The 14,894-nt window shown below is 32.9% G+C and overlaps 1 protein-coding gene across 1 annotated transcript in view; it reads right to left on the bottom strand.

Annotated features, from left to right (window-relative positions):
- Positions 1–14,894, bottom strand: part of LOC109377489 (low-density lipoprotein receptor-related protein 1B-like) — a 177,006-nt gene that overhangs the window by 61,403 nt on the left and 100,709 nt on the right. Inside the window, exons 5-6 of the mRNA XM_019633851.1 lie at positions 11,039–11,228; positions 7,660–7,864 (exon numbers count right to left, since the gene is read on the bottom strand). Of these exons, the coding sequence (XP_019489396.1) occupies positions 7,660–7,864; positions 11,039–11,228 (395 nt within the window). The remainder of the gene's footprint in view (positions 1–7,659; positions 7,865–11,038; positions 11,229–14,894) is intronic.

The raw sequence follows: 14,894 nt of genomic DNA, 5'->3' as shown, positions 1-14,894 counted from the left end.
GAATTGAAGGGATATATATCAATTATATTAGTATGGTTGTCCAAGGCAAACAAAACAGGAATGATAAATGAGAATAATAGGAAACACACACACACACACACACACACACACACACACACACAAACACACATGAAAGGGCCGGGCCTGGCACAGAGAGATTAACTGAAGATTAGAATGAACTGTACTGGCTACATGTGAATTTTCCAGATAAGGAACTCTTAGCTTCCATGAGGACTGAAGACATATGTTCCAAAAGGCACCCTTTGATTTCTAAGACTAACTCAATCAGACAGTCACATATCAAACTCAGAATTAATTTAGGTCACACTTTTGTTCATGTAAGTTAATTAAAACAAAAACACTGAGGAATGCAAAGGGCTGAATAGACAGGATATTAGAAAAAACGGTCCACTTTTTAATAGGTATCAGATAACAAAAGCGTTTTTAGAGTTTCTGAGACTTCTATAATATTATGGCGTGTTCTCAGAATATTTTTTCAGAATAGCATTTTTTTTCTTCCAAGAGAAATATTTTCTTTTAAACTTTAAATATAAACTAAATTTAATCTTTAACCTTTCCTAAAGATAACAAGAAATAATCTAGCTTCTCAGTTACACTCTCAGACTCAAAGTTCTATAATTATATTAATAATAAATTATAGAAACAACAGATTGATCACAATAACAGGCAGTTGAAAATAAGTATTTAGAAATTCAGATCAATTAAAATGGAATTCAAACAGGCCAGCCAAGTGACTCAGTTGCTTAAGAGCTCGCTCAAGAGTTTGAGCTCTGAGCAACAGCAGTTCAAGTCCCGGCCCGAGCTGAGCAGCTGCTGAGCTGCCAACAGGTGGCAGGATGGTTCATCTTAAAAAAATAAAAAATAAAAAATAAAATAAAATGGAATTCAGGAACAGATATAACTTACATTCTAGTATAAAATCAGTCATGATTTTAGTCATAAAATACAGAAAACATTGGATAACACTTATCCACTGAGTATACAAGATCTGACAATTAATTTTGCAAACTAGTTTCAATGATGTTGCTAACTTTTTTGATATCAAAGGGATTATTCATTATGAATTTGTACCAAATGGACAAATAGTTAACCAAGTTTACTTTTTGGAAGTGCTAATAAGACTGCATGAAAAAGTTAGATGACTTGAACTTTTCGCCAACAATTCAGGGCTCTTGCATCACGACAATGCACCAGCTCACATGGCACTGTCTGTGAGGTAATTTTTAGCCAGTAAACAAATAACTGTATCGGAACAGCCTCCCTACTCACCTGATCTAGCCTCCAATGACTTCTTTCTTTACCTGAAGATAATGGAAATATTGAAAGGAAGACATTTTGATGACATTCAGGACGTCAAGGATAATATGACAACAGCTCTGATGGCCATTCCAGAAAGAGATTTCCAAAACTGCTTTGAAGGGTGGACTAGGCACTGGCATTGGTGCATAGCTTCCCAAGGGGAGTACTTTGAAGGTGACTGTTGTGATATTCAGCAATGAGATGTGTAGCACTTTTTCTAGGATGAGTTCGCGAACTTAATTGTCTGAGCTCGTATGTTAGTAGTAAAGTCATGGTGCTGACTATGGACACTAACTTTGTCATGGAAACTACAGAGTCCTATTTACTGGCAAAATAGTGAGACAGTTTACACCCACAGACATACTTTTATTCAATGAACATAATAAACTCACAGAATATAAGACTGAGGGAAACAGAAGTTGGATCTTACATACTACTGAGTGATGAGTTATATATCCACCCATGAAAGAAAAAATTCAGTGTTTTCTTAAATTTTTAATTAAAATGGTCCATTTGATCTACACCAAACAGGCTGATCTAACTGAGCAACTTTCTTAAACTATACCATTACTAAAGGGAAGAAAAACATAGAGAATGCCCCCTTTATATTTGAAAAAGTTAACTCTTCTCCAAATCCATGTGACACCCACAGGAAGATCAGATCCACATTGCTTCGTTAATTTCATGGGAAGCTTACATCACATCTTTTGTTACAAAAGTTTGTACGTGGTAAATTAATTCAAACAAACTAGGTCCTGTCTACCCTGCAAAATATTTTCACCAAATATCTGAAGCGCTGTCAGAGAGAAAAATAAAAGCTGACTTGCTCCAGCTTATTTCAGAAGCCTGAATAGAGATCTAAAGACAGACTTCATAAGGAAACAGATTTTGTCACAAAAGAAAGAAAAGAAAATGCTTAATACTAGAAGTAGTTGCCTCATCAAGTACCTCCAGTGAAATAAAAAATGAAAATATTCAAGCTGTGATGAAAAGAAATCATCTGTCAGAAATGTTAGGGAAAAGAAGTGTCCTTTATTAGGTATAAAAACAAATAATAGCTATATTCAACACAAATAATGTTGTATAATTTTGTGAAAATTAGTAAAATTCATTGTGAGTTCAGAGAGGTAGAAAAGATGTTTCTGGTTTGAGGTCAAATGTTTCATTCGAAATAGAATTGCTATTATTAAATTTATCCTCAGTCTGTCCTTATTCTGCGAGACTATAAATTTATGCACACTTTTTGTTTTGTTTTGTTTTTTAATAAACAGAATCTTTATGAACGATGTCATCAGTTAAGTGTGCTAGTATGTAGATTTACCTTGGACTGCAAAGGCCTTTTTTGCACAGACTTAAAAAGAAAAGATAAAAAAAAACAGTCCACCCACAGCCAGTATTCACCAAGATCAGGGTATTTCCACTTACTACAAAAGGAAAGCATTATTCAGTTCATCTTCAAGTATGGAATCTGTAACAGAGACCTGAAAAATCATTATCTTGCAAGACAGCCAATTTGTGTCTAAGAAAGGATTATGAGGAAGAACTATTATTTTGGGATTGTATGGCTTTGTTTGGAGAGGGAATGGAGAAGGGACAGTTCTGAAAATAACGTATAAAGCCTTTTTACTTTGGCCTACATACAGTTTTGATGTTCCTTATTAAAACCATTTTTATATAACTAAGGTAGATGTAATAATGGAAAATGCTGAATTATCTGAATCTGGTTCCATTGCACATGGATGAAAAGAGACAGAACATAAATGAAAAGTATTATGTCAAGATTTTATTTTATTTATAGTTAAATGACAACACCGTTTTTTTTCTATCCTAGGTTTTCAAGTAAAATAGAAGACTTTCCACGGTATTCAATGTGCTCGTTATTAAGTGAAAAACAATATCTATTTGGTTAGAGAACTAAACAGAATTTTTGTTTTCAAAGACAGAAACAGAAGACACTAGAGACTATATAACCTTGAAGCATTTGTTGTATTATTGTCTTATTGTTTTCATAGTCAAATTATCTAAAAGCATCTTTATTAAAAGCCAGATGATTAGGGCACAGGGGCTTTATTGAGCTTGGTAATGTTTACGTGATTACTTAATACCTAAAGAAGACTTAAATTCAGTATTCATTAAAAATGTACTTTTAAAGGATTAAATAAACATCCAACTCCCCAGTTCAGCATTTATTTTATAATCTTATCTTAAAAAATTAGATTACATAAATTTAGTAAATATTAATTTTCAATCTGAATAGGTACATTTTTTTCCTTTTCTAATTGCACAATTTCTCATGCACCTACACAATGGGAACAAAAGATGATGGTGAAAAATATCAAAAGCAAAAAGGAAAATCCTTACATAACATGGGCCACTGAAAAGGTGTTGTGTTATGCCTAAACTTTCAGAATATCTATTAAATAATTTTAGACAAATGGCTGTGATAAATATCCATGCAGTGATGATGAGGTAGAATGCTGATATTCCTCTTTTGGAACAGCTTTGATGCCTGTATCTCCAAATGAACTTGTATTAACATAACAGAGATGATTATGTAAGGAACACATTTAAGAAGAATATGTAGAAGTTCTATGTGTTTATTAGAGTACAGTTTTCAAGGGGGCAAAGTGTCATTTAGAGCGCAATGTTTTCTTCTTCATCAGGTTCTGTAAGGTTCTTATAATGTGTGTCAAAATAATGTGATGCATTCTGACAAGCTGTGGATCCTACTTTGTAGAGAAGTGAATCTATTTAGTTTATTAAATAGAGCAGTGGTGATTCAGATTTTACTAAGCATATTTTCACATCCAGTAATAAATTAAAATAGTTACTTTTGCAAAAAGGTTTATGTTGTAACATGTTAAAGAAACATGCGTCACAAAGAGAAAACACATTTATTGCCAGTTGCAAGGCATGTGGAAGTGGCCATATGTACACTCAGCTGGGTCTGTTTTTCTAAATGAAAATGCTTCCAGGGATAGCACAGTGGTTGAAAGCACTGACTCTGGAAGAGACCCCCGGCGACAGAACCCTGTTTCTTTCCTGTATGTAACTTAGGACCTCCTGGGCAACTACGAAACTCTTTGCTTCATTTCCTTCATTGGTAAAATGGGGATAATCATTAAAATGCCTACCACATGGGGATGTTATGGAAATAAAATTAAATATAAAGTGCTTAGCACAATATCTAGAGCACAGTTTGCATTCAAAGACTGTTAGTATGACTAGTAAGTTAATATCTCTCATAGTTTTAAAAAATGAAAGAATAGTGAACACAGTGTTTAAAACAGTGAATAAATAATCCCTACCTTAAATTTTTCAAAAATGTTAAACATTTTAAAAATTGATTGCTCATTTTAGTAATAAAAATATTACCTTTCTCTTAATTAGACATCATATAAAGATAAATATGAGGCAATCTAGATGCATGTAAGACTGTAATAAACTTTGAAATATTTTCACAAATTTCAGGCTTAACCAGGATTTTGTTTTAATGGTAAAGCTGATTTATTGACTGATTTATTGACGAAGTAGAGGAAAATGATTAGGTGGTTCTTAGTCTGAGACAAAATTGGTAAATGTCCTATGGGGAAATAAAACCATAACCTCTAAAGTAATGTTCTCTTCTTGACATTTGCATCTCTGTAGGACAGAGATTTCTTTCTAGCTTTACTGAAATAAATTGACATATAACAGTGTATAAGTTTAACGTATACAGCATAATGATTTGAAATGTGTATATATACTGCAAAACTATTACCACAATAAGGTTAGTTAATATATTCAAAACCTCACAGTTACATTTTCTTTGTTTTTTTTTTTGGGGGGGGTGCTGAGAACTTTTAAAACATACTTCTTAGCAACTTCAAATATACAATACAGTATTGTTAACTATAGGCAGCAAGACGTATCTGGTTTGGACAGGGAGGAGAAATGGAGAGTTGGAATCATTATGACATTTTTTAAACATCAAAACAAATCCTTTAAGAACCCTCATACACAGTTGGCTGGACTGTAAATTGGTATAGCTGCTATGGAAAACAATATGGAGGTTTCTCAAAAAATTAGGGACAGAATTACCATATGACCCAGCAATCCCTCTTCCGGCTATCCACCCTAAACATCTGAAAACTTTAATCTGTAAAGATATATGTGCTCCGATGTTCATTGCAGCAGTTGAGAACCATATGATTTCACTCATATGTGGGATATAAAACTGAAGGCAACGAAGGAACAAGGCAGCAAATAAAGGAACAAAACTCATAGACACAGCAGTTTAGTGGTTATTAGAGGGGAAGGGGGAAACAGAATGGTAAAAGAAGGTAAAGGGGGTCAAATATATGGTGGTGGAAGGAGAACTGACTCTGGTTGGTGAACACATAATGCAATATAATAGATGATGTGTTATAGAACTGTACGCTTGAAACCTATGCAGATTTGTTGACCATTGTAACCTCAATAAACTTTAATAATAAAAAAACTTTTTAAATTACATTATAGATGTCTGATTACTGGAATACCTAGAAGAGCTATAATTGCCATATATGAGAACAGACTGAGTGGGGAAAAGAAAAGCAGGTATATATAAGTTGAAATTATATAGGGTTATTATGAGGAGTTGTAAAAGCATTATCTATGTCAGAATAAACAGGGAAATAATACCATATCCAGAACACTGGTTTACCTGATTGTCTTTTCAAAAGCATTACCTACTAGCTTCATTTAGAGTTGCCTTACTGTATTCTGAGGCACATACTTTTGCACTGTATGCCCATATTAACCCTGAAAGTTAGGTAGAAAATTTGCATATTGGAAAATTAAAATTTATAAAAACTAATAATTTGCCTAAGGTCATATGACCTTTAACTGGAAAAGATAGACCAAGAATTTAAGCACAAAGTTACTGGATCAGAGTTACTGCTTTTAGCACAAACTGAACTCATCAGGTCTTCACCCCTTATTTCAATGTTCATTAGGCTTTCAACTGTTCTCTGTCAATGCTGCTCACAACAGCCACTCCACAGTGATGTAGCTAGACTAGAATGTAAACCTTCCTTCTTCCTTCTTCCTTCTTCAAGACACACACACACACACATGCCCCTATCTATTATCTATATATCTATCTATACATATAAATAATAGATACATATATAGATATATTGGGTTGCCAGAAAAGTCGTGACACATTTTTGCAACGAAAAGCAGAAAAATATGTCATGACTTTTCTGACAACCCAATAGATAGATATACAGATATAGATATAGAATAGACAGGATAAATACCTATCTTCCTATGTAATACAATATAATATGTGTATGTATGTATAAACATATATTATATATTTATATATGTATAGGTTATATTCAATTGAATTGAACTGTGATTAACAATGTAAATTATTCATTAGCAAACTGGCCAGTTGGTTGGTTTCCTGTTTCTGTATAGAGTTTTACTGAAATACTGCCACACCTATTCATTTACATATTCTCTGTATCTACTTTAGCACCATAAAGTTGTGTAGTTGTGACAGAGGCAATATGGTCCATAAAGCTTCAGATATTTACCATCTGGCGCTTCAAGAAATGCAGTGGAAGAGTGAGAAGACTCAGGATCATTTTGTCTTTCAGGCGTGCACTGGGGTGAGGGCGTGGGGGTAACGCTTTTTCCAGTGGTGTAACCACCCAGGTCTTACTCTTCTGAACCCTGATTTTTCCCGGTTGCTAAGGGGTGCTATCCTCAAAGGATAAGGGGAAGGCACTGGGATTTTACCATTCTAGAGACCCTAAATATCTGCTGTAAGGGTTCTTCAGAATCAGCATGCTGTCCCACTAACATTTCAATTGGAACCCAGAGCAAAGAAAGAGAATGGGCCTGACTGAAAGGAATCGCATTCTTCTCTCTTCAAAGCTTAGGTTGCTTTGAGGATCCAAACAGAGACAGATAGTTTCATTCTTTTCTAATGTTCCCTGCCCCCCCCCACCAAGGCAATTCACCAACTCCATTTTACATTTCAAAAAGATTATAAATAACACTGAAACTTATGCAAATCATTCTAACAATTCCAGTTCAATTAATAACTACTAGAAAATAAGTTATTGTTCCTCCAGGATAAAGTTCATAAGAGTTAAACTGTCTCTATGGTAGCAAATGTGCTTGAAGAAAGTTTTCAAAATATTACTCAGTTCTCTTTTTCACTGAATCTATTATTCAACCGGATTGTTTCAAACAATGAGCTATTTTGAAACCCCTTGATATGCATATTTTAGGCAAGTATAAAGCATACAGTTTTCAAATGTATCATGTTTAAATTTATAATCAAGACATTCTCAATTAACTTACATGTCTCTGAGATCCATCATATTCACACCTTTCAATTTTTCCTAGGCTGCCATCTGAAAAATACAGCTTCTCTGCCCGGTGGTCAATGGTGAGTCCATTTGGAGTGAGAATGTCTGTACTGACCACCACTTGAGCATTTTTCCCAGTCAGGGTAGATCTCATGATACTTGGATGCTGTTCATTCCAGTTGGTCCAAAACATTAAGCTAATTAAAATGAAAATTGTAAAAATAAGTTAAAATTTTCATTAACAGTAAAAAAAAGAAACACTAGTAGAAACATGACAATGTCAACTTTTTTTTTTTTTTTAAAGAAAAGTATTTGTCTCATATTCCATGATCCTTAAGGAAGTCTAGGTAATCAGGGGTGATATGTATATTATATTTAAATGTATATTTTTTCCTGTTTCTTAAGTGAAGCCGGGAAACTATTCCTGAAAAACAATTATCCTGGATAGTCTTTCAAAAATTTAATTAAACTGAGTCCATTTGGTGCATAATGAAGTGTTATTGTAATCAGATACAAAACAGTTATCTTAAATTTTCCATGCATTGCAAATATACTCTAACTTATTAATATCATGCTTCAGAAGATACAGTATGATCATTTTGGACATCATTCTTACACACTAACTATATTTATTTTCGTCAGCTGGTAAAGATAAAAATCTCCTCCTTCCAAGTTTGCTTTTTAAATTCTCCTTTGTGTATGCTTTAGAAACAATTACTAGACACCTATATTTATTTAATATCTTTTTTTTCACACCTCTTTTTGTCAGTGCAATTTTTCTATAAATTATAATGTTGTTTCCGGAATTCCACGGGTTACTACCAAATCTTTAAACATAATATTTGTTATTTACAGATTTTATAGAATGCTTTAAATCGATGTTTGTCAAACTATTCTTTGAGGAAGACATAGGATTCCAAGGAAGCCCTTAGAAGTCACTGGAAGAATGGAGAGGCTGCAGGGTTCCAATCGTCAAGCCCTATTTTTATTGAAATAGCTCATCTTTCTCCTCTTTTATCTATAGGACTTTCCCTAAGAATTTATTTGAAGATCAGATGTTGCCGCTTAGGAAGGAAGAGAGGAAGGAAGGAAGGTAGGGAGGAAGGGAGGGAGGGAGGCTGACTGGGAGGCTGCTTTAAATATTTGAAAAAAATATGCTTAATAAGTTCAGACAAAGAAAAGCTGTTTGAAATAATAATTCATATTTACAACAAGACTGTATATATAATTTCTACATATAATCATTTCAAGGCACTGTAGGATTATAGAAAGGATAATGGTCCCATGTTTTTCCTGAGTATTATGCAAAAACTTTATACTGGATAATATTGAAGTTCATAACAAAAATCTTTCTACTTGCTAATTTAAAAAATAACCTCCACCAATTGCAGAAATCTGGGTCATCTATGCTCTTTGTTCAACTAGTTAATAGCATTTTCATCTATTATATGAAATATAAAGTATTCTAAGTGAGCATCAACAATGTTTTGTCCTATGAATCAGTAAATTTGCAAAAATAACAGGATTCCACTTTCTTAAATATACTCTAGTTTTATCTATATACTATGGCATTTAAAATTAAATATTCAGTTAAAACATTTAAAAAGTTATGCATATAATATGAGGTATGAAATATAAATAATTTATCTGCAATCTTTTCCTAGATTGTTGGCTTTAGAGTTATTGAATTCCAGAGGTATTGGTGTTCCTTTAATTTCGCCTTTCATTTCACAGATGAGCAAACACAGACCAGAGAACTTGAGTAATGAAAGTTATAGCAACTGAGCAAAGTTTTGAACTCAAGTACTTTAACTTTCATCTAGAATTTAAGATTGTATTTTAAAATTTCTGTTAATTGACTAGCATACAAAAGTGAGCTGAAGTTGTCATTGTATATGTATAAAGATAAAAATATTTTCCATACTTTAAATTTTAACTACATATAATTTCCCAATCAAAATATTTGGGTGTGTTTAATTCGAATTTAAATTTCACTGTATGCAAGATGAAAGTGTAATTTTAGCCTCTGTAATAAATCATTATAGGATAAAGCACTTATCAATGAAAACTAATCATATATAGTATCATCAGTGATCAATCACCCTCATGTTTGCTACAAAATTATTTTATAAATTCCTTTGATAAACTATATAAGATTTGTTATTGTCCTAAGATTCTTCAGGTTTACGGTCAGGATCAATGCAGCTGATTTAAGTACAAGCTGACTGAGCATTGGTATGAGCAGAACTAGCTCTGCCCAGACATCTGAAGGCCTGTGTCCATCTGAACTAAGTCATCAGAGCTGTAAGGAGGAGACAACCTTCTCTCAACCTTCACCTCTCAAACTTCAGAGACTTCACTTATAAAATGAAGGTATTCAATGAAGTGAATTAAGTGCAATCACATTTCTTGCTGTATAAGAGTGTTCCAATTTAATTATTTTCATACTGAGTAATTTATGTAGTCCTTTCTTTTCAAATGGCTATGGTCTATTTTTATCAGTCATTGTTTTTTATTCTTCAATTTTTGTTCTCACCTAAAATAAGCTCTTCTATTTGTGCTCAGTGGAAGGCAGATTGGTCTAATTTTTGTTCACTTGTTTCATTTAAGGATAAAAGGATTTTCTAGTAGTTAACAAATACTCTTACCATATTGTACGAAACTTTCTTCTCTACTTAACCCAAGCTTTGTTCTTCAGTTTTCATATAATTGCTTTCTTTATTTTATCCCCCCAAAAAATGATTTTTTTTCTACTTTGTTTTATTTTTTATTCATTCTATACTATGGCCTAAGCATTTTCTCTTGCTTTGAATTCTTCATAAGTATTATTATAAATGACTGCACAATATATCATCAAACAGATGTGGACTACTTAGAATGTTATCAAGTAGCTAACATTGAAAATATAGCTGCACATGAAGATTTGTTGTTTTGTTTTCTTGTATTTTAATCAGAGAGTTCCCCAGTTGTTAAAATTGCTAAATCAAATGACAGAAACTCCTTTTAGTTTTCAACACATGTTAATAGTCTGTTTTTAATTTTTTTTTCAAATTGATCATTTCAATCAACTATGCCTAATGTCTTCTTTATATACCTTTCCAGTACAGTACTGTCTCCATTTTCCCTTTCATTATTTAAATTTTCTCTTACTGGATCATAGAGGTGATACCTGACATTTAAAGAGTCTATACTTTAATTATTTCTATTTATAAGGCTTTTATAAAAATAGTCCTATGAATTGTGAAAAGAAATTCAAAAGAAACTTATTTTAAATAAGTTAATTCACTTTAAAATTAACACAACTTTCATAGTCTTTGACCTATGATTATAATGAAGAAATAAAAAAGAACTGGTTTTTTTTTGTTGTTTACTTTTGGCATTCATCCAGGGTTAGAACATGTGGATGGTCATCTTCTGACATGGTTATGACAGCTTCCCTGTCAAATGCTCCCGGCCGAGTCTGGTCCACTGTGTGTCTGGTGATGGATGAGGTAGTGGAACTGGTCCAGTACAGTGTATCCCAGGCTCTGTGATAGGCAAGTCCTTCGACAGAACCCACATCTGATTGGGAAAGGAAAGAACAAATTTATAGTTTTATCTACAAAAGACTTGTCTTCTGGACAGAAAAAGCATTAAAAATATATATGTATATCTCTATGTTATTTTATTAGTGATTTCTTTACAAAGTCTTCAGAATAAAAATATAGTCAGTGTGAGGCCTATAATTGCTAGTCGATTACACAAAACAAAACTGAGCTGGGAACAGCTTTGGCAAAAAATGTGTCATTAAAGAGTGAATCTCCTCATTAAAAAAAACAGAATTAAATAATTGCCTTTTATTTAGGAAAATAGTGACTCTTTTATTTTCCAATCTTAATAATATTTAACTTTCAAAGGGTATCCAGTGTGCAACAATTTAGAGATACTTTTGAAAATCATATGTCAGAGGTACAAGCAATTAGGTAGAATCATAATGAGTTTTCTCTTGATACTATATCTGGAGAGGTCAAGGGGAAGCAAACATATAAAAAACTACAATAATATAAAAAAGCCAAATTCCAACTGCACATGTGCAACTATCAAACAGTGGTAGAGAATGTCTTAATAAATTAATGCTGGAAGTTCTTTGATTCTATTCAAATGTCATATAAAAAAACAAAAGAAAACTTAATTGCCAACTAAGGCATGCTTTAAATGATGTTAGGGAAAGGCACATGATGGTACAGATTCTAATACATAAAAGTGACAATGGGAAAAACAAGAGTAATTCTTTCCTAAAATTGTGTTCCCAATCTCTAGGATAACATAGGGTAGCTGTTTTATTTTTCATAGAGGTACTTGAGTACATTTTTAAGCATGAACAAATTATTATAGTTTTTCCTTCATATTGTCAGCTTTCCTCAGTTGTTACTCTTCTCGTGTTTAAGAAAAAAATACGTATATCTATGGAAGGCATACTAAGAAATTAACATTGTAATAGGCATAACCTTTATATTGTTTTTCTCTCAAGGAATGTGAAAGAAATTATTCATCTTTTCTGAAAATTGGTAGATGAAAAGCGTTTTCACGTTTAAAATGGATATTTAGTTTGGTTGTCAATAGGATTTAGTGGGAGTGAAAAACAGTATTAAATCCATTAGAGCTAGATTTATTTAATGTGATTAAATTTTTGTCACTTGTCTTTTTTATCTACACACAATAGAAAAAAATCCACTAATAAAAAATTAATAGCTACCATTATTGAACACTGTCTTTCTGCTAGAAATCATGTTAATTGCTTCGCATATATCACTTTATGTGTAAATCTACTCCATGAAGTTTATTTTATTGTTCCTTTTTTCCTAAGAAGGAAACTGAAATCAGTTCACAGAACTGATAGTTTTAAAGCAAGTTTTTTTTTAATACAGATTAACCTCCTTGTAAAAGCCTATATAATTTAGTACCACTATTTAGAGATGGGTTTACAGCACCTATAACTATTCTCAATCTACACCAACCTGGAACCAAACAAATGATTCATTAGTTTCAACTTGTCTGACTCTGGGTGAATTGTATTATATAACCAATAATTTACCATGAGGGCTTCTTTTCACATAGTCAACATAACAATTTACAAGAAATTAATGTGGGTGATTAGTCTGGAAACCTAGGTCAAAGGTTATTGAAGAAAATTTATAAAACACAATCATAATAAAACCTATTAATCTCTTTTTATATAAATTCATGGTGTTCTGATTTGAGGTGAGGAGGTTGATAATGGTCAAAGGTGTTTCAGTTATTAATAAATCATCCAGTCCATGGCATCTTTTTGTACCATCAAATCATTTCAGAAATGGTTTTAACTCTATTAGTAATATGAGCAGTGTTACTTTTCTTCATAAGTCACAGGTAGAACGAGAAAAGCAATTCAGAATCATTAATCCATCCTCTCTCTTCTTCCCCTTCAGCTGACTTTGACAGATATTCTTCATGGCCACTTTTCCCTACAAATCAGGAAGAAACCACTTGATATCACCACTGAGATGAAGCAGGTGCTTCTTTTGTATGCTTGACATAGTTTTAGGGTTACTAGAGTACATAATACATCTCACTGTCTAGGTATCATCTCTTTTATTTTTGTAATAGATGACAATCTGACAGTATACTTAATCATAATCTGGTGTTGCATTTTAAAATATTTCAGAAATGTATTTCTCCTCAAAAAGATATTTCATTCCCTATAAAATTATATCTGTCATTAACAAATAGCCAATTAAAGACCTATATCAAATTTTAAAATGATGAAAAAAATAGTTGAGAAAACTTAAGATATTTTAGTATATTTTATGATGATTTAATACATGTGGGGTCATGTGGCATGTGTGTGAGAGTGTGTGTGTGTGTGTGTGTGTGTGTGTGTTTACATGTGTGTGTGAACATTAAAGTTTCTGAATCAGTTGAACAGGTAGAATAAGAACTTTGAATTACTGGTCCAGTCAGATAATCATTTAGCTTGAGAATTAAAGTAAAATACCTATCTATCCAGTCAACCAGTCCTAAAATATTGACTAGAGTAAATCAATACAGAGTTAGACATACTTGGAACTCAAGGATATAGAATAGGCATAATTAAGAAAATAGTTATGATAGTGCTAATTCAGCAGCTCTATACTTTCCACCTTAGAAAGTTTTTATTTTATATATATATTTTTTTTTTTTCAAGTAAAAGACCCCCTTCCCTCCCAACCCCATTTGATCAGGTAATAGGTTTTGGCTTAGTATGGATGAGGTTCTGATGCACTTTTATAAAAGTGAAAAGGAGGTCAGCTTGTCAATAAATACAAGGCAGGCAAATAACTCAGAACCATGACTAAACCTAATTTCTTGGACTCTGGTTTCCACAGCAATGAGTAGAAAAATTGATCCAACTAGTGTGGCACAGCGACACCAACCACTACTCTGCCAGGCACTCAGAGGACTTCACAGCAAACACACCTTCATCCCATCACCACTGAAGAAAGGACAGCACCTCCTTCCTGCCTGTACCATGTTATAAAGGCGGGGTAAGAACTAACAAAATGAGAAAGGCAGTAAAGGGAAGGAGGCAGCCACATTCATCCAGCTGGTGTAACACTTACAGATAAATCCTGTTGTAAAATTAACAGAAAATGATATTTATCACAAGAGCATGCTACAACTATGAAGTATCATAATCGCCACCCTTGTTGAAAGTATAGTAATGTCTTATTTGTTGGCTTCTTTTCTAAAGCCAAGGTGTATCAGACAGTTTGCTGTTTGAAGACAGGTACTGAGTTTAAAATAAGAAGTTTCTGGGCATCATATCCCACATCTATCTTAACTTTAACTGTGTACTTCTCAGAGAAATAATGATTTTGGGTCCAGTTCACAAACTAGACCTGATGTTGAACTCTACACGGAATATACATGGCTGTACTTTAAGCCTAACAAAACACTACTACTTAAATTTTGCCTAAACTCTTCCCTTCCCTAAAATTCCTCTAATAACTTCCTTCCTTCTTTTCTTTCTTTCATTCTTACTTTTGGGGGTCAGATAATCCACAGCTCTTCTGGTGTTCAGTCTCCCTCACTGTAATGGGCCTATACTTTACATAGTTGAGTTACAGATTTATTTGATAAAACCCACTACACTTTCATCATAAAAACTCTTAACTTGTACAATTAAGAAGTTAATTACCCCAAACTGATAAAAGGAATCTATGAAAAACC

This window comes from Hipposideros armiger, unplaced genomic scaffold, assembly GCF_001890085.2.
Source record: "Hipposideros armiger isolate ML-2016 unplaced genomic scaffold, ASM189008v1 scaffold_1418, whole genome shotgun sequence".
NCBI classification, from domain to species: domain Eukaryota; kingdom Metazoa; phylum Chordata; class Mammalia; order Chiroptera; family Hipposideridae; genus Hipposideros; species Hipposideros armiger.
Note: the sequence above shows the minus strand (reverse complement) of the source record. Positions and strands in the feature narration are given on the sequence as shown.